The 27,228-nt window shown below is 40.6% G+C and overlaps 1 protein-coding gene across 1 annotated transcript in view; it reads left to right on the top strand.

Moving 5' to 3' along the window:
- KIF6 (kinesin family member 6) overlaps positions 1-27,228 on the top strand; it is a 410,723-nt gene that overhangs the window by 12,399 nt on the left and 371,096 nt on the right. Inside the window, exon 4 of the mRNA XM_060245036.1 lies at positions 19,679-19,826. Within this exon, the coding sequence (XP_060101019.1) occupies positions 19,679-19,826 (148 nt within the window). The remainder of the gene's footprint in view (positions 1-19,678; positions 19,827-27,228) is intronic.

Here is a 27,228-nt window from a genome sequence, read left to right as displayed (position 1 = left end):
AGAACCTTAGTGCCAGTTGCAGCTGGTACCATCTTAATACTGCTTCATGTTCTAGGCCTTGCTATAGATAACCTTTTTCTTGGCGTGCCTAGGCTGAGTAGAATATACAAGGCATTCTAGCACTGAGTGGCTGGCTGCATAAAAATGGAGGTTAGAGGTTGGGGACCATCCAGCTCTTCCCCAAAAGCTTGCTTCATGATTTAATTGTTGAATTGGAAGTATCCAGTCCCTGCAGTGATAGGTGCATATGATACGCTCTGTTTAGGAGAACAACTCACATTAGTTACCATTTCTGTTAAATGGGAATATGAATGATCTTGAATATGGACTGTAGCTGGGCCTCTCAGATTAAAATAATACACCTCCCCAACTTGGGAGCCGGTAAGAAGTTGACTGGGAAACGGCCAGTGGTTGAGAAACAATTATGTACTGGAAGGAATGATCTTTCTTTATCTTTTTATATCTTTTGGTCCATATGGTGGGTGGTGGTGAGGCTTTGTAACAGATAAGCATGCATCACATCTTTATTCCTATTAATGTGGGTGACTTGACACAGAGATCTGTAGGATCTATTTGCAGGATGGTGGGTGAAGAAAATAACACCCTTTTTGAATGCCAGTTTGCCATGATTATAGGATTTTGTTTAGCATGCTTTAAGTTTGCTTTCTATTTAAATTTGGTAAAAAATTATGTATCAGAACTGCAGCAATTAAAGTCTCTCTTTAAAAGTCTTCCAGCTGTGGAGCACAGATCTGGACTTGTGTAAGAATCTGTTAACTTTCTATTAAATTGCTATTATAGCACACAATATCTTAAGATTCATTTTGACATAAATTACATACTTTCCTTCTATTAAAGTTACATATAGATTATAATATGATGTCTGGCATTTTACCAAACACTTGGTATATAACATTTCAATCAAAAATTGTTTTACTTTTACAAGTTTACATAGTGTTAAACAGTTCAAATTAAACAAGAAATGTCACATCTCTCTTTTGAGGCCAATTGTCATAAATTTCTACAGGAATGGATGTATCCTGTATGGGTTTGGTCCTAGAAAAAAAATCAGTGCTGTTAGAAGTATTTAAATGGATATAACTATGAAATGGGAGGGGGGAACCCTTTGCTAAATTGGTTTTATGCTGCATATCTGCGTAAAAAAAGTAATGCTGAGACATTTTGTTTATTTTTGTTAAACAGATTTTTATCTTTGAATGAGAACATATTTAAGTGCAAATCTTCTCCAAAGGGAGAAGAAAAAGAAAATTTACCCTCATTTAATCCTAAACAGTGGGACTTGAGACTTAAACTTGCCTGCCATTTGTCAAATTTCATTGAGCATCTATGATGGATTGGATATTATCAAAATACTCTAGACTAGATTACAGTTTCTTTACCAGATTGTTTTCCCTAAAGAAAAGCTAGTGTATGCGTTGTTTTTTATTTTATTATTTCTGGGATTTCTATCCACCCATCCTGCCAAGACAGACTCTGGGCGGAATACAATATAAAACAGGATCAGCCTTTTCCAATGCTCAAACCTATGGGCCCTCAAGGTTATCTACACACAAGAAGCCAGACTTTGGTGAAATATATGAAGGTTTCTTAAATACTTGAAGAAGTAGGATATCATTGGGCAACACAATCTCTACAATCCTGTAGCAAGAAAATAAGAAAAGCTAATTTTTCTATCTAATATTTCAATACCTGGTATTAGACCACACACTTTTTAGACTATCAAAATTAGAGGCTTAAATGTTTTCTATGTCACAGGCCATTGCAGTGAGACTTGATATAGTCAGAACCCCAGAGCCATGGACCAGTACCGGTCCGTGGCCTATTAGCAACTGGGCCGCGGAATGAGGCAGAGATGCTGCACTGCCCCTTTTGCCCGTCTGAGTCCCAGGTGGATAAAAGAAGCAGCACAGACTCACTCTGAAGCACCACCTCTTTCAGTCGCCGAAGTCCCAGGCAGGTGGAAGGGGCAGTGCGGTAGTGACCTTCACCTATCTCTCATTTAAAGACCCCCATGGGAGGGCAGGGAGGGGGTGGGAGCAGCCTGGGACAGCAAAACTCCCAGCACCCCCACCCCCACCAGTCCGTGGAAAAATTGTCTTCCACAAAACCAGTCCCTGGTGCCAAAAGCTTGGGGGCCACTGCTCCAGAATATGATGACATCCGCTCCTGCTTCCCTCCTCCCATTCAGTTACAAAAGTGAACACAGGTTCCCATGATTAGCCAATTACTACATTCTTGAATCCAGCCTTGAAAGAGATAAGGATGGCATAGGCAGGGAAGGTATTACTTCACTCTATTCTGGTTAGACCTCACCTAGAGTATTGTACTCAGTTTTGGGTACCACAATTTAAGAAGGATACAAACAAGCTGGAACATGTCCAGAGGAGGTAAATGAAGATGGTGAAGGGTCTTGAGACCAAGCCCTATGAGGAAAGGCTGAAGGAGCTCAGTATGTTTAACCTGGAGAGGAGATGACTGAGAGGTGATATGATCACCATCTTCCAGTACTTAAAGAGCTGTCATATAGAGGATAGTGCGGAGTTGTCTTTTGTTGCCCTGGAAGGTCAGACCAAAACCAACAGGTTGAAATTAAATCAAAAGAGTTTTCAACTGAACATTAGGAAGAACTTCCTGACAGAGCAGTTCCTCAGTGGAACATACTTCCTTGGGAGGTGGTGGGTTCTCCTTCTTTGGAGGTTTTTAAACAGAGGCTAGATGGCCATCTGACAGCAATGCTGATTCAATGAATTTAGGCAGATCATGAGAAGGAGGGCAGGAAGGGTTGCATTAGTACTTTGTTTTCATGTTCTCTCAGGGAATTGCTGTTCGTCACTTTGAGGTTAGTCATCAATTTTTCTCCAGGCCAGGGATCCTGGAGGGTTTTGTTTTGGGGTGTTTTTGCTATCTTCTAAGCATGGAGCAGGGGTCACTGGGTGTGGGTGGGATGGGAGGTATTTGTGAGTTTCCTGCATTGTGCAGGAGATTTGACTAGATGACCCTGAAGGTCCCTTCCAACTTTGTGATTCAAAGCCCAGTTATGGACACCTGCAAACCAGAGCAGGCCAGCTAAACTTCATGTTAATCCATGGGCAAGGAATCAGGGTATCCTCTTGCCTCACAAAGTGTTATGCCCTTCTAAGTTCATTAAAATAAAATCCACTAAAATCAATTGGCTTAGAAGAGTGTAACCCTGTTTAGGATGAATCTGTATATATTTAACTGTTTCAGATATACTTAAGGTAACTTACCTAGGCACAGTACAGAACAAGCTCTGCTCCTATGTTCTCTAAATCTTTAGGAGGTTTTAACTGAAGGAATATTTCTCTCCAGAAGTGGGCGGGCGGGGGGGGGGGAGACAATGAGTAATCTTTTATTCAGTCGATTAATCAGACTGCTGACAGCCACCATGGGCCCCCAGGCAAAGATTCTGCCTGCACCCCCATATGGCTTTGGTCAACAAAACAAATCACTTGGCCTGCTGTTACAAGAATTGGCCTGTTTGTCCATCTGTCCATTCATCTATGGCAGACATAACGCATCGTATAATAAAGCTAGGAGACTCAAAATTAGCTACTAGCTTCTGGATGGCTGTGGGGGTTCCATGGCCAAAAGTGAAAAACATAGAAATATCCTAGCCCAGGATATTTCAAGACACATCCCTCATACTATTTGTAACAGAAGCTAAGGGTCTCCATTTCTTGCAGACATAACTTATAAGAAAATAATGCTTTATGTTTAAAAAACAACCCTAGAATGATTATGGAAGTTACAGTGCCAAAAATGAAGGGAAATAGAACCCTAAACTAGGTTATCTTCATGGTAGACAACACGTAATAACAGAGCTTTTAAGCAACCTGTTATGTGTCTCTAATATTCAGGTCCCCAGAGAGGACCTTCTCGGTTACAGCTCCCTGCTGGTGGAACCAGTTGCCAGAAGAGGTACGGGCCTTGCGGGACCTTAACCAGTTCTGCCGGGCCTGCAAGACCGTCCTCTTCCAGCTGGCTTTTTAATGTGGAATTATTATACCATCGCTACGCAAGCTATGCTATATTCGTAGCACCAAAGTAATCTGTGGTTTTAAATTCTTGTTTTATTGATGTTTTAATGTTGAACTGAGAAATAATTGTAAATTGGGGTATTTTATTTTGTTTTATTATTGTACTACTGTAATGCAGTATTTTGTTATGTGAGCCGCCCTGAGCCTGCTTCGGCGGGGAGGGCGGGATATAAATTAAAAAGTATTATTATTATTATTAAGCTTAGGAAATGTGCTGGGTGGATTTGGTCTGGACACACACTCAGCCACACTCACTGGCTGGTTCTTATTTCTCATCAAAGTAGATCACATTGCTTTCCTACTGAGAAAGATTGGATCATGAAGGCATGAAAAGGGAACCCAGTTTCACCCAGGAGTGCTCTGGCATAATAAGGCAGCAAACCACACAAACAAACAAAAAGCTCATATCTTGAATAAAACATTGTCTTAAAGGTGCTTTCTTTGTATCTCTCCCATGCAGTCAAGGGAACTGGGCAAAGGAAGCTCTCACTTCTTCCCCCCAGCCCAGGGATGAGGAGGGGGAGGAGCCTCACCACAATGAGGTCACACCATCAAGCTATACAGGGGCATTACAATATCTGCCATTTTATTCTCAGTCCCTTTCTTAACAGTCTGTAACATAGAATTTGCCTTTTCCACTGCTGCAGCACACTGGTTTGACCTGCATTGAATTATCCACTACAACTCCAAGATTTTTTCCTTCTCTCAGCAAGTTCAGACCTCATTAGCCTATACTTGAAGTTGGGATTTCTTTTACAATAGAACCAATGTAAATGTTTGCTGATGACTTTGATTCTGATTTCTGATCTTGCATGAAAATAAATTTAATGTTAATGTACATTAATGTACAATGACTGTAGTAGCTATCAGCTGTGCTAGCTTGTCCTGCTCCAATACTGCTTTGGTTGATGGGCTTAGCATGATTTGGTAGGCAAATTTGTTTCAGTCATGAAGAAATGCAAGTCTAGCCAGTAGCCAGAGTGCCTTTTTCTGTGCTCAGACTTTATTGTGCTCCTGGTTGCTGCAGCAGGATCTGCATTAAAAGTAAAATATATGGAAAGGCATTTGGCTGGATGCAGTATAATGCATCCTTCAGGGGCTCTCTGGTGACTTGTGTCCTGGAAATTGTCCCCTAAGTACCTCCAGCTCAGTGGCCCTGCCATCAACAGCTTAGCCTGGCATACATTTGTGAAGTTCTCTACATAAAGTTTTGTAATAAAAAAGTTTGCTGCAATTTGTTTCAGCAGGGTCTCTCTCAGATTATGAGTCTTGAGTGTGTTTTGTTTGAAATACCAAAGGGAATTAACAGTGACCAGTTTATCAGCTCAAGGGTGTTAGAGAAAAAATTCTGGTTTCTAATTCCTTTTTATGACAGCTTAATATGTAGTTCCTATTGTCAAATGCGACCAGGATACTCTGGTTACTTGGTTCTCTTTTTCTTGTACACAACCATTTTTCCTGATATTGTTAGTTTTTCTTCCAGTTAAGTTCCAGGCTACATGAATGCTTGAAATGTATTTGTGTGAAAGAGACTGACTCTGTTCTGGGGTTTTGCATGTTCCAGATTGGTGGTGTCTAGAGAGATACTAGGGGAAAGCAGCCCTGTTCTAATGTATATGGCTTGTAGGAATGTGATAGGTTTTAGGTGTCTCAGGTAAATCAGGCAGACCTAGTAGGAGACAATTCTAAAGTGCTTCCATGTGCAGCCGTGAACTTACTAGGAGTCCAGGATATGGAGCAGACAACACTGGCATCTCTTAACACAGTCATCAAATGTCCTCTGTTCCTTGAGTAGCTCTGTGAGAGAAGCAGGAGAGCAGACAAATCTAAAAGTGATCAGTGGATATTGGAAGGCACAGCTCCAGGCCCAACACAATCCCACCTACTGTTGGCAAAAAGGCCACATGCAAGGAGGGCTTGTGGAGTTGCTGGATCTAGTGTTGGGGCAACTCAGCAAGGCAGACTCCTCAGGGCTAGTCATAATAAAGGTTGCACCCAACCAGCAGCTGTCATCTCCCTTTGCTTTCTTGTGCAGGGTTAATCACACAGGAAGCAGGGACATGTGATGATGTGGGCACAGCCAATTGTGCCTGCTTTGTAAAGGCCAGGGACTTAGGCCAAGAGAAGCCATGTTGGATCAGGCCAGTGACCCATCCAATCCAATACTCTTTGTCAGACAGTGGTCAAAAAAACCAAGCACCATCAGGAGGTCCACCAGTGGGACTAGAAGCCCTCCCACTGTGCCCCCCCCCCCAAGCACCAAGAATACAGAGCATCACTGCCCCAGACAGACAGAGAGTGGCTAGTAGCCACTGATGGACCTCTGCTCCATATGCTTATCCAATCCCCTCTTGAAGCTTTCTATGCTTGTAGCCACCACCACCTCCTGTGGCAGTGAATTCCACATGTTAATCATCCTTTGGGTGAAGAAGTACTTCCTTTTATCAGTTCTAACCTGACTGCTCAGCAATTTCATTGAATGTCCACGAGTTCTCGTATTGTGAGAAAGGGAGAAAAGTACTTCTTTCTCTACTTTCTCTATCCCATGCATAATCTTGTAAACCTCTATCATGCCACCCCACAATCAATGTTTCTCCAAGCTAAAGAGCCCCAAGTGTTTTAACCTTTCTTCATAGGGAAAGTGTTCCAAACCTTTAATCATTCTAGTTGCCCTTTTCTGCACTTTTTCCAATGCTCTAATATCTTTTTTGAGGTGTGGCGACCAGAATTGGACACCGTACTCCAAATGAGGCCGCACCATCGATTTATACAGGGGCATTATGATACTGGCTGATTTGAAGAAGAAGATGATATTGGATTTATATCCCGCCCTCCACTCCGAAGAGTCTCAGAGCGGCTCACAATCTCCTTTACCTTCCTCCCCCACAACAGACACCCTGTGAGGTGGGTGGGGCTGGAGAGAGCTCTCACAGCAGCTGCCCTTTCAAGGACAACCTCTGCCAGAGCTATGGCTGACCCAAGGCCATTCCAGCAGGTGCAAGTGGAGGAGTGGGGAATCAAACCCGGTTCTCCCAGATAAGAGTCCGCACACTTAACCACTACACCAAACTGGCTCTCAATTGTTTTCAATTCCCTTCCTAATAATTCCCAACATGGCATTGGCCTTTTTTATTGCAATCGTACACTATCTTGACATTTTCAGTGATTTATCTACCACGACCCCAAGATCTCTCTCTTGGTCAGTCTCTGCCAGTTCACACCCCATCACCCCATCAACTTCTGGAGTGGGCAAACACTTCTCATCTTCCACAGCGAAAATGGAGGCAAAAATGCATTCAGCTTCTCAGCCATTTCCCTATCTTCCTTCAGTAATCCTTTACCCCTTGGTCATCCAAGGGCCCCACAGGCTCTCTGGCTGGTTTTCTGCTTCTAATGTATTTGAAGAAATTTTTATTGTTAGTCCACATAGTCCCTTTTTGCCTGCCTGATCACAGTCTTGCATTTGATTTGCCACAGCTCATGTTCCCTTTTATTAACTTCACTTGGACTAGCTTTCCATAGCTTAAAGGAATCCTTCTTACCTTTTACAGCTTTCATTGCTTTATTTGTTAACCATGCAGGCTTTTTTAAAAATACCTATTTGTGCCTTTCCTAACTTGTGGTATGTATTTTATCTGAGCTTCTAGGATTGTAGCTTTAAATAGCCTCCAAGCTTCCCCAAGAGTTTTGACCCTATTTAACTTTCCTTTCAGTTTCCTCTTCACATGCCTCCTCATGTCAGAGAATTTACCCCTTTTAAAGTTAAAAGTGGTTGTGTTGGTCTTTTGGGGCAACTCCCTGTTTATACAAATGGTGAAATCAATAACATTATGGTTGCTGCTCCCAAATGGTGCAATCACTTTTACATCTCTGACCAGGTCTTGGGCATTACTTAGGACCAAATCCAGGATCGCCCCACCCCTGGTAGGATCTGTGACCATCTGCTCCATAGCACAGTCATTGAGAGTGTCTAGAAACTCAATCTCTTTCTCCCGACCAGAACACATATTTTGTTTAAAACCATTTTATTAGTAACATATGGTAACAAAATTATTTCTTAAATCTTAATAACTTTTTTTTATCTATCCCATATATTACTTTCTACTCCCCCCTCCCCCCATTACTTGACCCCCGCCGGTGTTTTTTACTTAAAATGCTAATATTTAAAGATACCCTTAACTATTAAAACAAAAACTTATATTCTTCTTCTTCTAAAACTTAATCATTATCAGAAATTGTCTGATGTCCTTTTACTTTCCACTCTTTTTCTACATATCTTCTGAACTTTTTCCATTTCTTCTTAAAAATTTCTAAATCATAGTCTCTTAGTGTTCTTGTTAATTTGTCCATTTCACTCCATGTCATAACTTTTATGATCCAATCCCACTTCTCTGGTATTTTTTCTTGCTTCCACAACTGTGCATATAATGTCCTAGCAGCTGAAAGCAAGTACCAAATTACAGTCCTATCTTCTTTTGGAATTTTTTCCATTTGTAATCCCAGGAGAGAAGTCTCTGCAACTTTCTTAAATTCATATCCCAAATTTTTAGTAATTTCTTGCTGAATCATCTGCCAATAATTTTTCGCTCTTTCACAAGTCCACCACGTATGGTAGAAAGATCCTTCATTTTTTTTTACATTTCTAACATCTATCTGGCATCTTATTCATCTTTGCCAATTTTTAGGAGTCATGTACCATCTGTACATCATTTTAAAACAGTTCTCTTTAATACTATGACACGTCGAAAGCTTCATAGAATTTTTCCACAAATATTCCCAAGTTTCCATCTGTATTTCTTTATTTACATTAATTGCCCACTGAATCATTTGAGATTTCACTACTTCATCTTCCGTAGACCATTTTAACAATAATTTATATATTTCTGTTTGTCCTTTTCTTATCCCTTCAGTTTTGATATCATTATCCACCAAGCTCTTTATTTGTTGCATTTGGAACCAATCGTATTTATTGTTCAACTCTTCAGCAGTTTTCAATTCTACTTTGCCACTTTGTATTTTTAATAATTGATTATATGACAACCACTTTTCTTCACCTATTTCAGCTGTTATTTTTATTATTTCAGCCGGCACTATCCATAATGGTTTTCTCTCATCCCCATATTTCTTGTACTTCATCCATGTATTTAATAAGTTATTTCTTATATAACGGTGAGAGAAAAAACTGTCCATCTTCTTTTTTCCATAATGCAAATACGCGTGCCAGCCAAATTTATGTCCGTGACCTTCCAACACTAAGAGCTTTTTGTTTAACAGCGTTATCCATTCTTTTATCCACACCAAACAAATTGCTTCCAAATATAATTTTAAATTCAGTAGTTGAAATCCACCTCTCTCTTTTGCATCTGTCAGAACTTTCATTTTAATCCTTGGTTTCTTCCCAGCCTACACAAATTCTGAAATTTTCCTTTGCCATTTATCAAATTGTTTACTTTCTTTCACAATGGGAATAGTTTGAAACAAATACATAATTCTTGGTAGGATATTCATTTTAATTGCAGCAAATCTACCCAGCAATGAGAAATTAAGTTTGTTCCATTTTAGCATATCTTCATCCATTTTACGCCATAGCTTCTCATAATTGTTTTTTAATAGATCAATATTCTTCATTGTTATCGCAACATCCAAATATTTTACCTTGGAGGTAACTTCACAGCCCATTAATCTCTGTAATACTTGTTGCTTATTTAATTGCATATTTTTGCATAGAGATTTTGATTTTTCTTTATTAATACAAAGTCCTGCCGACTCCCCATATTCTTGTATTTTAGCTAACAACAAGGGTGTAACTTGTATGGGGTTTTCATTTATAAACATATCATCTGCAAATGCTCTATATTTGTAAGTAAATCCTTTTATTTTTAATCCTTCTATTTCTTTATTTTCTTGAATCTGCATCAGTAATATTTCAAGAGTCATTATAAACAACAATGGGGAAAGCCGACAATCTTGTCTTGTTCCTTTACTAATTATCATATCTTCTGTAAGATCTGCGTTTATACATAGCCTTGCACATTGTTCAGTGTATATTGCTTTTATCATTCTAATAAAGCTTTCTCCCAACTCCATCTTCTTCATTACTGCAAACATAAAGTCCTAGTTTAAATTGTCAAATGCTTTCTCTGCATCCACAAAGAATAATGTTACTTCCTTTTCTGGATGTCTTTCATAATCTACAATATTTACAACAGTTCTAATATTGTTTCTTATTTGCCTTTTGGGAAGAAACCCCGCTTGATCTTCCTTTATAAAATTTATCAAATATTGTTTAAGCCGTTCTGCCAAGATTCTTGTATATATATTTTATAATTATTTAATAACGAAATTGGTCTGTAATTTTTTACATTCGTGACATCTCTATCTTCTTTTGGTATCAACGAAATAACAGCTTCCTTCCATGTGTTTGGTATTTTCCCTTTTACTCTTACCATATTCATCAACTTCTGCAATTTCGATGTTAACTCATCTTTAAAGGTTTTAAAATATTTAGCTGTATATCCATCTGGCCCAGGTGCCTTTCCATTTTTCATTGCATTAATTGCAGCCTAAATTTCAATTTTTTTTCAATTGGATCATTCAAAATTTTTCGCATGTTTTCTGTTAAGGGTTCTATTTTTATCTTTTGTAGATACTCATCCATCTTTTCTTTCTTTATTTTAACACCTTTAAACAACTTGGCGTAATACTTAAAAAATTCTCTTTTTATTCCCTCCTGACTAACCACCTCTCTTCCATCTACCACAATTTTATTAATTTTATTTTCTCTTTTTTTCTTCAGTTGCCAAGCCAAATACTTTCCAGGTTTATTTGCTCTCTCAAAAGATTTCTGCTGCAGTCTTTTCAAATTCCATTCCAATTCATTATTTAACAAATGTCTCATTTGCGTTTGTAATATTGTAATTTCCCTTATAATTTTCTTTTTCCCTGGCCTTTTCCTCAACTCCTTCTTTTTTCTTTATTTCATTCTGAATATCCAACAGCTGTTTTTCTTTTGCTCTCTTATCTTTATTATTCAAGGTAATCAATAATCCTCTCATTACTGCTTTATAGGCATCCCAAACCATCTGAAATTCCATATCCTCTTTATCATTCACTTGAAAGAAAGCTTCAGTTTCATTTTCTAGGTATGTCACTATTTCTTTATTCTGTAGTAAATCTTCATTCAATCTCCATCTTCTCAACTTCTTAGACAATTTTGTAATCCACATTATTGGGTTATGATCAGCCCCAATTTTAGGTAAAATCTCTATTTTTCCTTTTTTATAAGACCTAAATTTTTAGTGCCCCACAACATGTCAATTCTGAAAAAAGTTTTATGTCTTGCTGAAAAAAAGATATAATCCCGCACCTCAGGGTTACATTTTCTCCATTTATCCTCCAATTTTTCTTGTTTGACCAATTCAAAAAAGGACTTTGACAATTTTTTTCTTTGTTATCATTCCCCCCCCCCCCCCCCGATCTATCCAAAGAGTTCTTAATTGTTCCGTTAAAATCTCCCATTATCAAAATTTGGTCATACATCAGTTCATCGTTGTTGCGTAATGTCTTTAAAAAAAATCCTTTCCACCATTAGGCGCATACAATCCCAATAACAACGTTTTCTTTGCATTTAATATTATTTCTACTGCTACAAATCTTCCAGTTTTGTCTTTGAACACTAATTTTGGCTCCAATTCTTGTTTGATATAAAAAATCACTCCCCTTTTCTTCTGTTCAGCCAATGAAAAAAATTCTAACCCCAATTGCTTATTCCATAAAAAATTGTAATCCTTTTGTTTAATATGCACTTCTTGTAAACAAACTATATTACAATTTTGTTTTTTAATCCAATGAAACGTTGCCCTTCTTTTTTGTGGTGAATTTAGTCCTTTTACATTCCAAGACAATAATTTGTAATCCATCATGGTGCAAATTCTTTATTTTCTTCATAAAAACTACGCAATTCCTGTGCATTTGTGATTGTGATTCTTTTCCCCTGAAGTTCAAAGCTCAAACCTTCAGGTATTATCCACCTAAACCTCATTTCTTTGTCCCATAGTTTTTCTGTCCTTTTTTAATATGTTCTTCTATCATTTATCACTTGCCTTGGCAACTCCTTCATGATCCTTACTCTGCTGCCTCCCACTATCAATGTCTTTTCAAAGTTTTTACTCATGATCTTTCCCACCATTTCTTTTGTCATTTATCTTATAACAACATCTCTTGGTAGATTATTTTTCTTGGCATAGAGTGAATTCACTCTATACATATAGTTATACATATTTTTAGTCTCTTCAGGATCTTCCTTTAAAAATTCAATTATTTTTATTATATACTCTTTCAAGTCACCATCTTCCTTTTCAGGTACTCCTCTCAGACATATCTGAGTTTCCATCAATTTGCAGTCATGGATTGCCACTTTTTCTTGTATTTTCAATGAGGTGTAGTCATGTATTTTTATTCTCCGTTCTACCTCCTGCACTTTTTTAGATGTTTCCTCTCCTTCCTGAGATCTTCCATATCTTTTTTAATTTCTTCTATAATTTCTTTTTTTTTGATGCAGTTATCTCTTTCATACCTTTCATCATTCTAGCCTCCATTCCCTCTAATTGGTCTTGCATTTTCTCCAATGAAGTGGCCCTTGTATGGCCTTGCTTGTGTTCTGACATTTAAAAACACCGAAAATTTTGATCTCACCAACTTGAACTTGAACTATCCAGTTCAAAAGATTAGGGCTTGCTTTTTACAACAAGCCTAATTTTGCCGCCCTCAGAGCTTCCCAGACCAAAATATTAATTTTTAAAATTTTTAAATTCTTCAAAATGGTGATCACAACTTTTTGCTGCTCTCTGCAACTTTTTCCCCTATTTCTTTTAAAGGTTTCTAAAGTCCATTACAAACAATATGTCCAATATGTCTTCTTATCATCTCAATCAATTCCAACAATTTTTAATGTCCTGAATACTTTAATTTTAACCTCCCAGCAATGGCCGCCAATGTTTCTCAATGGTGTTATAATCCTAGAGTAAGCTTTTCTTCCTCTACTTCCTGCTTTACTTGCCACCAAATCGCGTTTCCACTGGTAAGGAGATCTCACGATGCTTGACGTACTTCCTGTGTTGATTGCATATGCTGCAGGTGTCAAGTCTGAGTTATGCTTTAGTAGTATAGATCTAAACTCTGGTTCAAACTTTGGTTCAGGAAATGACTCCTGGGTAAAAACCATACTGTATTCAAGTGCTGCTAGCTCAACCTCTCCCTACCCCCCTCCTTCCCTTTGTTATGTAGCAAAGCTCTGCAACTAGCTATGAGAAAAAGATTACTGTGCCTTCTCAGAGATAATGGGTACCAAGGAAGCGCCCAAGGCCAGCCAGGCCTGAGAACGATAAAGTAACAACGAGGTGTAAATGTGCTCGCTTAAGAATACCCCCCCCGGTAGGAGTTCCTCTGATCTGTACCTTAAATGTTTGCCCTCTGTATATGCTCGCCAGTTCTCTCAATCTCTGTCGACCAGTCTTGCAATATGTTACAATAAACTTGAAACTTTTATCAACAAGAACTCGTTATTGAAACATCAGACTTGACAGCAGGTCTGTGACGATGGTGCTCTTTTTTCAAAACCACAAGTAGACCAAGCAATAAATTCCTTTCCACTTTTTAGCACAGTCCTTTAAATTTACAAAGTCCAAATTTCACCTCTTCCTGCCTTCTTTTTCCAAGCTTACTAGATTTCTATTTCCCACCTTCTGAGTTTATTCTGTTTAACTGCAAATAGTCCCGGAATGAAAGATAATCATCTGTACCTTCTCTACCGGTTATCCAGATTCACACTGTTCTTGCGTAGCTTTAGATGTTTAACAAAGTCCAAGAAGGTTAGGATTCTGTCAAGCTTATGTCAAATAAATGACTCTGAGAACTTCTGCAGATGATGAAAATGCAACTCTTCTCCGAAGACCCCTCAAAGCCTCAAAGGAGCCCCCCTCCCCGGGACTCCCTTTTAGCCAAGGTAAATCTCCTCAAAGTTTCTTGTGCATATCTTGGACTAATCTCTAACTGACAAAAGTAGGCAGTAGGCATTAATTTGCCTTCCACTACCCTGAACAGAAGTTCCAGCCTGCTGCCGTTGTGGGAAACAGCTCAGCTCGACATTTTCCTCTCCCAGAAGTCCCAACCAGAACACATAGGGCCTTTTCACACTTACTGGTGGAAACCGGAAGGGAGTCGGTATTGTGCCGCCTTGCAATAATCTGAGGCAGGGATGGGAGTTTTCAGACACGTTTTTCCCCCCGGTAGGGTTCCGTGATTGAAGCAAGCCATTTCACACTGTTCCGCTTTTATCTCGCTTCCACCAGCGCCAGCCGTTTTTGCCAGCCGTTTTGCGATCTCCGGCTTATTTTTTTTTTTTGGAACGTCGGGCAAAGATTGCTATTGCGCTATAGCAACATATCACAACAGCACCACCATAGAGATGGCTAGGCTCCATTGAGATAAGTTACCAAGTTTCAGTGGCGGCGATCTCTGGCATCTTAATGGAACCCAGGCATCCCTATGGTGATGCTGTTGTGATATGTCGCTATAGCGCTATAGCAATCTTAGCCCAATGTTCCCCCCCAAAAAAGCCGGAGATAGTGTGCGGTGGGCGAAAAAGGGCACAAAAACTGCTCCCGGATTAGATACTGGACAATTCACACAGTGCCCCATACCGATTTCAACCTGGAAGGAGGGGTTGAAAACTGGAAGAAGCTGCTCTTTGTTAGTAATGACTCAGGCATGCCTCACTACCGGGACAGCCGCGGGACTGTGTGAAAAGGTGACAGTATTCCGGTAGCAGTCAGTTACTGAGTCGGGTCTGTCTGAAATGCCAGCAGAAACCCGTTACTGTTCAGTAACTGACCAGCTTCCATACCGGAATACATAGGCTGTGTGAAAAAGTTCATATTGACTCAATCAATCTGTGGGTAGTTAAAATCATCTATTATGACACAGTTTTTACATTTAGCCACTATCTTTAATTCTTGCATCACAATATAAACCTTGCTCCCTCTGTGCCTAGCTGATTGGAAAGGAAAGTGGGGGGAGAGAAAGAAGAGCTGAGTGACCTGAACACCTTTCCTCTTTCAAGACTCAAGTATCCTGGCCCAGCCCAACATGGTGACACTGCAGAGACTTTCAAGGTGCTATTGAGATGGGTGAATTCTGAAATTGAAATCTAAGGCTTAGAAGATAGGGAGATTTGTTGGCATTATTATTTGATACCATAAGGATGTGCTTTTGTAAAATTTTGTATAGCTGTCAGTTCAGTAAGAGTTCTTCAGGCCTCAACTTCAAGGATGGGGAAAGTTGCCTTCTTTTCTTCAACAATTATAGTGCCAAGGCTGAGGGAGAGGTGATTTGTACATAAGATGAAAATTGAATGGATATCAGAACAATAATCAACACCCCCCCCCCCCCGGTTTCATTGCAATACCACAATGTGCAGAAAGGGATGTTAAACTAACACTAAAAGTTGACACATCTGTTTTACTCTAATTGTTTTTGACACAGTAGATAAAAATGATACCTTGCAAACTAAGGTGGAATGTCTGCCTAATAACCAGGCAGAAAATGAATGTTTCAGAAAACTTTGCTATTTTTCTAGTGAGCAGATGCTGGCTTTCTTTGGCATCTCATTGTGTGCATTTCTTTGACATTTTGCTATTGTAGATTATACTGAGCCATCTGGCAACTGCTTAGGCTTCCAGATAAATGAGTTGGAGACCCTTTGCCTCTCTCATGGCACCAGAATAGTAGCTGACCTACACATGGCCCCTTCCTTTGAAAGGAGGAAAGTTTTGCTTTTCTTAGCTTGATTTATTTATAACTTTACTCATAAACAGAGTACACATAAATGCTTCTTATTATTTTCTTTTACATAACCATGTTTTAGGTCTTTGACCTGAGCAATCCAAAAGAATTGTTTTTTGAAGCAGAATAAATCTTATCTGGAGAATAATTCTTTTTTGATTATCAATATTTCAATTCATATTCTTATAAGTTGCTGATAGCTTTATGGTGAAAAGGTATTTGAGATACATTTTTGCAGATTACAACTGTGTTATGTGCACAGCTCTGTCTCTCGCTTTTATTGCTCTTTCTAGAATAAGAGGAAAAAGCTGGTTTATGGATATACTTTGAGAACAACACTAAATGGTCTGCTAGATCAGGGGTCCTCAACCCCCGGGCTGGGGACCGATACTGGGCTGTGGCCTGTTTGAGATGGGCTGTGCAGCCTCCTCTTCCCCCCGTTTTCACCATTTTAAGGTCGGAGAAGGGAAGGCTCCTTCCCCAACCTTAAAATGGTGAAAATGGGGGGGGGAGGGAGACGATGCTGTGCCGACAGTGATGGTGAAGGAGGAAAATGGAGGGGCGGAGGCGACAAGGCTGCGTGGACAACAGCAATGGCAAAGGAGGAAAATGGAGGGGGGGGAGGCAGGGAGGCTGTGTGGACGGCGGCTGCAGAGGAAGGAAACAGGGGAGGAAAATGGGAGGAGGAGGAGGCGGTGAGGCTGTGCACGGGGGGGGGCTAAGGAGGGAGGAGGAACTAGGAGAAGAATGGGAGGAGGCAGCGAGGCTGTACAGGGGGTGAAGGAGGGAGGAGGAAATGACGTGGGGGAGACGCCGAATTGGGTGCCCCCACCCTGCCAGTCCTGGGGCTGTGATTGGCAAGCCAACCCTGGGGCCAAAAAGGTTGGGGATCACTGTGCTGGATGGTCTAGAGATAGTATATCCTATGGGAAACGTCTGCACAGAAAAACTAGCATAAAATGTCCATAGTGGGAATAAATTTCATTTGTGTCTGTTGTCATAGTTAGTTAGTTCTGAATTTCTAGCTTTCATTAACAAAAATGTCTCTAACCTTCCCCCCCCCCCCCCGAAGAGATATAAAGGGGAATGAACGCTGTGAATTCAGACGAACTAGTTGAACACAGTGACAGATCAGTATAATGTTATCTCTGTAGCAGATATTACACTACAGCAAGGGGAAAGATCCAATAGTGTGGAGAAATGGTAGCAACTGGGGAAATAAAATGCCATTGATATTGGCAGGACTGGAAAAAAATCCCCACAAATTGCAAATGTACTTTGACTGTAATCTTTCCAGAAAGTGTAACAACCCCATCCTAGGAATAATTGCAGCAAATCAGGGGAAACCTGGAAAGTGAACAAGCAGGGGATGATAGAATGTGAATCAGGGGTGGCCAAACTGTGGCTCAGGAGTTGCATGTGGCTCTATCACAGGCCTGGCACATGGGAGTAGGCAAACTAGGCAATCGCCTAGGGCACCAGCTGCCAGCAGGTGTGTGGGGTCGGGCGTCCCCTCCCTACATGCACCATCTGGAGCCTCGGACTCACGTCTGCAGTTCTGCAGCACCCACGGAACTTGCCGAGTGGGTTTTTTTTTTTTTGGTTTTTTGCTTTAAGGGATCTGGGAAGTTTTCCGACCCCTTAAAGCCAAGAAAAAACGGGGCTTGGCTTTCCCCTCTGCAGCCGTCTGCGCAAATGTGACAATCTGCCCTGCTGGGCTTCCCCACACCATGGGGAGGTCAAGCAGCCAGGGGGAGGAGCAAACTGGTCACATTTGGGTGGATGCTGGGGGCACTCCCCCACTGGGGCAGGGATGGAGCCTTGCTGAGGGTGGCAAAAGTCCCAGTGCCGGCCATATTGCGTGGCTCTCAAAGACCCCTCCCCCTTGGCCAACTTGGAGAAGGCATTCTCATTTTAAATCACATCTCCAAGCCAAGCCAGCTGGTGGCTTGGAAAATGCATTTAAAGTTAAAGTTGCTTTCTTCCCATCTCTCTCTCTACTATCTTCCTTCCTTCCTTCCTTCCTTCCTTCCTTCCTTCCTTCCTTCCTTCCTTCCTTCCTTCCTTCCTTCCTTCCTTCCTTCCTTCCTTCCTTCCTTCCTTCCGTTGCACACACCATCAGTGCCAAGGGTTGAGTCCCCAGCCCATTTAAGAGACTCAACAGATCCAGAGATTCTTTTATTGCCATCGATAGCAGGAGGAAAAACAACTCTCTCTCTCTATACCAACATTCTTCCTGCATTTTTTCTCAGCTCTCCTTTTCAAAACATAACATATTTATACAATTTTGATAACAAAGCAAGTCTAGTTGATTGGTTACAAAGTTCTCACTTTTGGACTTTTAGCTCAGTTTATTGGTTCAAAGAAACCTGTCTCTATTCTGGGAGATAGGAGATTACCCAGGATGAAGTAGCTTCTTTGAAGTTCTTTTGATATGTACCCTGAATCGCTGCCTTCTGGGCATCTTGCATCTGGGCGGAACTCTGTGGTCATGGTGGTCATCTGAGAATGTGCGGATAGCCAAGGGGTGTTGTTTAGGTCCTTTGTCTAGATTGTTTGGCTTGGTTCCAGAGAATATGTCAATAAGCAAAATCTCTGCTGTGTGGGGTTGTTCTGACCTCCAAGTCAAGAGGCCTTTTTCTGGTGGTGGGAAAATTGTATACTTTTCAGTGAAGGAATATGACTGTCAGTGAAGATGTTTATATTTTCAGGAACAAAGTCTTCTATCCTCTGTCAATACTGTAAAATGCTTTGCAATATACTTTTGGCCATTCAAGTGACACTGATTCCTGAGTGTTAAGACAGGCTACATAATTAAAGTTAGTGCAATGTGCTTGGCACTCTGTGCATACTCTAATACAGATCTGAATCTACATTCTACCCTCCCTCCCTTCCTTCCTTCCTTCCTTCCTTCCTTCCTTCCTTCCTTCCTTCCTTCCTTCCTTCCTTCCTTCCTTCCTTCCTTCCTTCCTTCCTTCCTTCCTTCCTTCCCTCCCTCCCACATCTGATGTTCATCTTGTGTGGCTCTTACGGTAAGCAAGTTTGGCTACCCCTGATGTGGATACTTCCCAAAAGCCAACTCCAATGTAACAAAACCTCTGTGGAGAAGCAAGTGTACATTTTCAATGGTTGTTCAACTACTACACCATACTGGCTTATTCCTACACAATCCTCCAAGTATATTTGTTCTTCATGTTTCTTGCTTAGCTTTCACATTTGATCTGGCTTCTGCCAAACTTCAAGTTACTGGCTTAGTAGGCAGAAACAGCTCATTTCCTCTTTGAAGTGTCCTTGTCATTCAGCAAATTATGTTGGAAGACTGTGGCTATTGGTAGGCACAGATTTACTGATTTCTGTTTGTTTACCTTATGAAGTGCTTTTTTTTTGCCACGACAGTGGTCTCTTTCTATCTTGTCCTCTTTCTTCCACCCTCTTTTGTCCATCATCTTATTAAGACATGGCATTTCACAAGTATCTGAGCTGAGTGACTGCTGCAGGTTAGTAATATTATTGGAAAAAACAGCTCTTAGGCTTGCATATTAAAGTTCACAAGAGTGCCTAATGTTTAATTACAGTGTGTGTCACAATGTTGTATGTTGTTGGTTTGAGAAACCTTTTCATCTAAAACATGCAATGCTCATTCATGTCAACAAAGTTTTCTATGGCTGCATAATTACAAAGTAAATGTTTGCAAATTTATATTAGTTATCCATGGTTAACATATAACGAATTTTCTGCTGTATATTCCTCCATTTTAGTGCTCTAGCTGGCTATAATGGCACTATATTTGCCTATGGACAGACAGGAAGTGGCAAGACATTTACCATTACTGGGGGAGCAGAACGTTACAGTGATCGAGGCATCATTCCCAGGACCCTGTCTTATATTTTTGAGCAGCTGCAAAAGGTAGAGGACATATTCTCTGCTCTTTAATACAAATAAGTGACAAAAGTGATGATATAATAAGTGAAATAATCCCACTGTGGTACCTGAATTTAGTATAACCTATGCATTTCTTCTCCATAATCTTGCTGCAGATAGCTGTATGTTAATTTCACCCCAGCCTCAGTTTGTTTAAATAGCTAGAAGCATTAATTAGATTGTTTAAAATGTTGAGTTTATTCTGAAATGTGTATATCAAAATACAATGTCTACTGTGTTCAGATTAAATTATGTTTATAGTATAATTCTGATTATAGTGTTTGGGTTTATAGAAATGTAGGGTTGTGGGAGGAGCAGTGTGGGTTGATTGGTGCAGTTGGGCCAGAAGGTCCCACATTCTGGATTTAGATGATGATGGTGATTGATTAAATTTGATTAATCACCCCATCTCAGCTAGTGCAATTTACATCCGAAATAGAACATACTACAAAGTTAAAAATCTTAAAACAATATAATTAAAATGTTTTATAACCCCCCAGTAGCACCCTGCTACTTCTATAATTCCAGACTATAGGCGTCATATTGGAGGGGTGAGGGAGGATTAAGAATGAGGGTGCCAACTAGGCAACCATTGCTGTCCCTAATCGAAAGCCTGGCAGAATATCTCTGCCTTATAAGCCCTGTGGAATTGTAAAAGGTCCCACAGGGCCCTAATGTCATCTGGCAGAGTTCTACCAGGTCAGGACCAGAACTGAAAAAGTCCTGGCCCATGTTGAGGACAGCCAGATGTCTCTAGGGCTGGGGATTACCAGCAAGTTGCTACCAACAGAGCGTAACACTCTTCCAGGGACATAGCAGAGGAAGCAGTCCTGTGGATACATCAGTCCCAGACCTCTCAAGGCCTTAAAGGTCAACACCAAAACCTTGAATCTGACTCGGTACTCAACCAGAAGCAGCACAAGTGAAATGTGTGCTGTCCATGGCGTTCCTGTCAGGACTTGCACTGCCACATTCTGGACCTGTTGGAGTTTCCAAGTCAGTCCCAAGGGTAGACCAGCACAGAGCAAGTTACAGTAGTCTAATCTGGAAGTGCTCATCATGTAGATTACAGTGGCTAGAGCAGAGTGGGACAGAGTTCTAACAATAACTGTGAGTTCTAACAATAACTGCAGCACCAACCTGCCTCAATCCAGTTGTCTACAAAGATAATCCATCAGGGCAACCAGTACAGTCTCCTTCCCATGACCAGGGCAGAATTTTATGCAAGAAAAATATATAGTACTGCTACAGTCAGAAACCAGGTCAGTGAACAAATCCAGACGTCAAAACTATAGAAACTGGAGTAATCATAAACTGAAAAGTTGCTTAAATGCACATCAAGGTCAAAGCCTTTGGCAGAAAGAGGAAAGCATCTAGAAAAATGGAAGCCAAAGAAATGAAACAGGTAGAAGTTGGGTAAAGTTAGGCTGAAGAAGAGACTGAAAAACAAAGAGAAGGGGGAAACAATCTTTCAAAGCAAGACTATAGTAAATCCTTCATCTGCAGAAGGCTGTTGTTTTATGAAGGTACCCTGTAAAACATGGCATGAGAAAAGGAACTTTGCACAACATAATAGGTGAGTGATCTGGCATAATTATGTAGGTATGGCTTTTGACAGCAGTTCTCATTGTCAGCGTAGGGTTCATTGAGTCTTCAACAATGAGAGAACTCTTTTCTTTTTGAAAATAAGTTTCATTTATTGATTACAACAATGTTACTCTTGCAGAAGGTCTTTGAGAGTGATAACGTATAGGGAACAAACACTAGCATTTATGGGGATACATCAAAGCCTGGGGGGTTTAAATCATTCTCATAATAAAGTTACATTCTGCTTTCAGAGGTGCTTGATTCACACGCTTGTTATCTCTTCCGTTGGGCCATCCCCACTCCCCCTCCTGGCTGGTGTCCTTGCCGGCGCCTGGGAAGCGGCCGTACTCCTCTGCACTTCAAAACCCTTTATGGCCTCTGGCGCCCAATTCCCTCCCGCCTTTCTTTTCCCCCTCAGGCATGCCTAAAGTTCTACAGGGGATCACTGGGGTTAGTTGCAGGTAAATAAACATTATAGGAGACATGGTTAGTATCAATGGAACACAAGCTGACACTCATAGGCTCCATCTTATCATTCTGACAGGAATCCAGGATATAGGAAGAGAGAGTAAATGGAAACCTCCTACTAAAACTGTTTCTACATTTTCAAACCTTTCACAGTGAGCTGATCACATGCTAGAAGTAAGCTGAGATTCTGAAGAGGCAGATACTGAGCTTGTTTTGAACATGTCTCCTATTTTTTTGCCACTGGTTGTGGGGGGGATGACAGGCCAGCTTTCAGGGAAGTTAGTCAGAGGCCCAACTAACTCAATTTGAGATCAAGAAGAAAAATGGTCAGCAAGCAGTGTGCTTCAGATTAGTTATCAGAAGTAGTTATTCAGAAAGATCATAGAATCATAGAGTTGGAAGGGACTTCCAGGGTCATCTAGTCCAACCCCCTGCACGATGCAGGAAACTCACAAATACCTCCTTGTAAATTCACAGGATCTTCATTGCTGTCAGATGGCCATCTAGCCTCTGTTTAAAAACCTTCAAGGATGAGAGGCCTCCACCTCTTGAGAAAGCCTGTTCTGCTGAGGAACCGCTCTAACAGTCAGGAAGTTCTTCCTAATTTGAGCCGAAAACTCTTTTGATTTAATTTCAGCCCATTGGTTCTGGTCCTATTCTGGGGCCACAGAAAACAATCCCGCACCATCCTCTATATGACAGCCCTTCAAATACTTGAAGATGGTGATCATATCACCTCTCAGCCGCCTCCTCTCCAGCCTAAACATCCCTTCTTCCATGGTCATCTGTTGAGGGAATTCAGGCATCATATTCTCTTCATGTCTTTGGACCTCAACACTGGTAACAGAGGTCTTGGATCATGATGATATGTATTAAAACATTATGGCATGTTAACCATCACTGAAGCATATGTCTTCAGGTACAGAATTATCCAAATTATGCTTTCTGTGCCCTTCTTTATTGTCAAGATACATTTTTTGCAATATTGATGTATGATAAAAGAAGACTATTCACCAACTCTAATGGACAAAGAAAAAGTAGATGCTAGGCAATCGTTTTTCTTAACTGCACCTGCAGACCACATGAGCCAGGTAAATCTGTGAATAGAAAAACACAATAAAAGTATTTTGTCCAGAACATATTCTTCACTGGAAACACTTTTTCACCTGTTTTGAATTTGGTGCTTTTAAGATATTTAAAAAGGTACCTGGACCTGAAATACTATTTAACTCAATCCTATAGAAGACTTTGAAGAGTGAATTGTACCATAAGGCACAGATTTACAGCTGTTCTACAGGTGGAACTACCACTGAACGTTTTGTTGGTAGGCTGCTCACAGACATGGCTGCATTATGAAATATAGTGTTTGGTATTAAGATAGTTAAATAAAAGTGTGTTTCTAAATCTGCTTACATGGGAAAAAGTCTTAAGACACAATTTCCATAGTAATATATTTAAGATCAAAATGTTAGCCTCACAACATGTCTATTTTCACTTTCCTTTATCACTCATTTTTAAATTTGCTACTATCCTGCATCCCATTAAATGGTTTCTCCCATAAACAATTTTACAGTTAAATCTTTTAAATTAGCCCTCCTTTGTATAGTGTTTTAAGCTATATATGGTGCTTTCAGTCTTTTCACTGGTGCAATCCTGTAACATGTTGCATTAGTTAGAGGAGCAGGAAAGTAGTATTTCTTGGTGTTGGTAGATGCCTCTCCCCCATTACAGCTACTAAATGGCTTTTCAACAATAGGATTTTTTTTCATAGTAAAGAGTTTGGGTTGTAAAAGGCATTTGTGTGAATAGATCATCTTAAATTTTTCATCTTAAAAGGCTGTTTGCAGAAATGGTTTAAATCAGTATAATCAGACTGTCTTGATTCCAAAAGTTATGGTCAAAATTCAGTGCTGTAATACTATGAAAGTGGGAGATGTGGGCAGCAAATGAATTATTATTATTGAACTCATGGCAGAGTCATGGCAAGGCTTAAAAAAATGAGTTGTCGGACAGCAGAAGGAATCAGTCAGATTACCACATTATCATAGATTCAGTGCTTACTTTTGCTAACTCACCTCTTAGTATCTCTGACTGTCATGGATGCACCATTTACTTCTGTAGCAATGGTGAAATTCACTAGGCAGTCATGAAATTACCAAAAAGAAGCACATCTGAGTGAATTATAAGGCACCATACATTTTAATGACTCAAAGAAGCGAATGTCTAGATATGTTCTCAGCACCTGGTTCTAGAACAGGACACTCAATGGGTGACCTCAAAGCAGCTGTTTTACTGAACAGGAACTTCAAGAACAGAGTAGAAAGGGAAATTGCTGTATTACAAGTTATTACAAAACTTGGAGCCAGCTGGTTGTTCTTCTGACTTGTTAATTGTGCTATTTTGGCATGGATTCTGACTTGGTGCTATTTTGCATGCTTGATCACTGCCCACCAGCTATATGTAACTCTGCTCACTGTACCCATTTCATTCTCTGATTAAGTGTGCGTGCATGCGAAAACTTACATTCTGAATAAAACTTTCATAGAATCATAGAATTAGAAGGAACCTCCAGGGTCATCTAGCCCAACCCCCCCCCCCCGCACAATGGAGCAAACTCACAAATACCTCCCCATAAATTCACAGGATCTTCATTGCTGTCAGATGGCCATCTAGCCTCTGTTTAAAAACCTCCAAGGAAGGAGAGCCCACCACCTTCTGAGGAAGCCTGTTCCGATGAGGATCCGCTCTAACAGTCACGAAGTTCTTTCTAATGTTGAGCCGGAAACTTTTTTGATTTAATTTCAAACCATTGGTTCTGGTCCTACTTTCTGAGGCCACAGAAAACAATTCTGCATCATCTTTTAAATTACAGCCCTTCAAGTACTTGAAAATGGTGATCATATCACCTTTCAGCCTCCTCCTATCCAGGCTAAGCAGGCCCAGCTCTTTCAACCTTTCTTCATAGGACTTGGTCTCCAGACCCCTCCCCGTCTTCGTCGCCCTCCTCTGGACCTATTCCAGCTTGTCTATATCCTTCTTACAATGTGGTGCCCAAAACTGAACACAATACTCCAGGTGAGGTCTAACCAGAGCAGAGTAAAGCGATACTATCATATCTCGTGATCTGGACATTATGCTTCTGTACATGTAGCCTAAAATTGCATTTGCCTTTTTAGCCACTGCATCACACTGTTGACTCATGTTCAGTGTATGATCCACTAAGACCCCTAGATCCTTTTTGCACATACTACTGCTAAGACAAGTCTCCCCCATCCTATAGCCATGCATTGGATTTTTCCTACCTAAATGCAGAACTTTACATTTCTCCCTGTTAAAATTCATTTTATTGGTTTTAGCCCAGTTTTCCAGCCTGTCAAGGTCATCCTGCATCCTGTCGCTGTTTTCTACTGTATTTGCAACCCCTCCCAATTTAGTATCATCGGCAAATGTAATAAACATTCCCTCTATTTCTTCATCCAAATCATTTATAAAGATGCTGAACAAAACAGGTCCCAGGACCGATCCTTGAGGCACTCCACTTGTCACTCCTCTCCAAGAGGATGAGGACCATTCACAAGCACTCTTTGAGTGCGACCTGTCAACCAGTTACAGATCCACCTAACGGTAACAAGATCCAAACCACATTTTACCAACTTGTCAACAAGGGTAGTATGTGGAACCTTATCAAAAGCCTTACTGAAATCAAGATAAATGATGTCTACAGCGTTCCCCTGATCCAGCAAGGTAGTCACTTTCTCAAAAAAAGAGATCAGGTTAGTCTGACATGACTTGTTCTTGAGAAACCCATGCTGGCTCTTAGTAATCACATCCATTCTTTCTAAATGTTCCAGGACCAACTGTTTGATGATTTGTTCTAAAATTTTTCCAGGTATAGACGTCAAGCTGACGGGTAGGTAGTTACCCGGATCATCTTTTTTCCCCTTCTTGAAGATGGGGACAACTTTTGCCCACCTCCAATCTTCCGATACCTCTCCTGTTCTCCAAGTATTCTCAAAAATAATAGCCAGAGGCTCAGAAATTACATCCATACTACAAATCACCCCACCTCAAAGAAAAAAGATATCATCAGTTATTTCCACACTTTAGAGGAGATGGATGGAGTGCAACAGCAGGATCAGATGATTGCTCTTAACACTCCATAATTAAGAAGGATATATTTACATATCTATCACCAATTCTAACATATTTAGTTGACTCACTGTTTCCCCTGGAATTGAATCTAAATAATGATGAGCTTATAAATTTAGCTTGTTATTCCTGTTTGCATCTGTTAAAACATTTCATTATATTATATGCTTGTATACTAATTTGCTGTTCAACCTCTGCCTTATATGCATGGACTGGTAAATTTCATTTCATTTTGTCTGAAGAAGTGTGCACACACACGGAAGATCACACAATAAAAGTTTGTTGATCTTAAAGATATCACCAGATTCTCACTTTTTCCCAGCATTACCTCTGGTACAGGAATGCCTTTTTTATTTCTTTGGCTAGTGCAGATGTGCTTTTCAGAACTTGTGAAAAGCCTATAGTATCACAGGTTTTTTCTAAATAGTGAATTATTATGTCAGCATTAAGGTTACTGTAATCAAACCCGAGTTAGACAGGAATCCTGGACACTCTAAACTAGGGATGGCCCCGAACCTTGTAACAATCCTAAATTCATATTGTAAATCACCCAGTTCATGTGATCCCATCTGCAGTGAAACTCCAAAGGACCTCCATGGTTTTAATGGATGTTTGGGTGGTTCGTGTTGGTAGTTTGTCAAAGCAAAGAGGGGTGGACTCCAGCCTTTCTGAAACCCTAGAAACATCAGTAGTGGCCCACCAAACAAAAGTGGCCCTTGTGGGACATAGAGGAAAGCATGAAAGAGTCTGGGTCAGGGGTGGAAAGAGATGAAGGAGAGGCAGAGGAGGGGTGTGCACTGGTAGCAGCACAGGAGAGAGAGGAGGCAGAGATCCAAAGCTTGGGGGAGAAAGAGGAAGGTGATCTCTTTTTTGCAGAAGCAACAGGAACTTTGGGAAACCATTATGTAGAGCAGTCAGAGGGAGGCCAGCAGATGAGGCCTAGCCAAAAAAAGGGGACCCCAGAAGGTTCAGAAGTCAAGGATCACAGGGTCGGAAGGAAAAAGGGAGAGCAATCTCCCTTTGATGGAAATGGCAGAAGTTCTGGAAAACTGATCTGGAAACTGAACTGGAAAACTGGGGCAGTCAGAGGGAGGCCAGCAAATGATGCCACCCAAAAAGGGGACCACAGGAGACCTCAACAATCATGGGATCAGAAGGAAAGGGGGAGGTGATCTCCCTTTGG

The sequence above is a fragment of the Heteronotia binoei genome, chromosome 1 (assembly GCF_032191835.1).
Source record: "Heteronotia binoei isolate CCM8104 ecotype False Entrance Well chromosome 1, APGP_CSIRO_Hbin_v1, whole genome shotgun sequence".
NCBI classification, from domain to species: Eukaryota; Metazoa; Chordata; class Lepidosauria; order Squamata; family Gekkonidae; genus Heteronotia; species Heteronotia binoei.
Note: the sequence above shows the minus strand (reverse complement) of the source record. Positions and strands in the feature narration are given on the sequence as shown.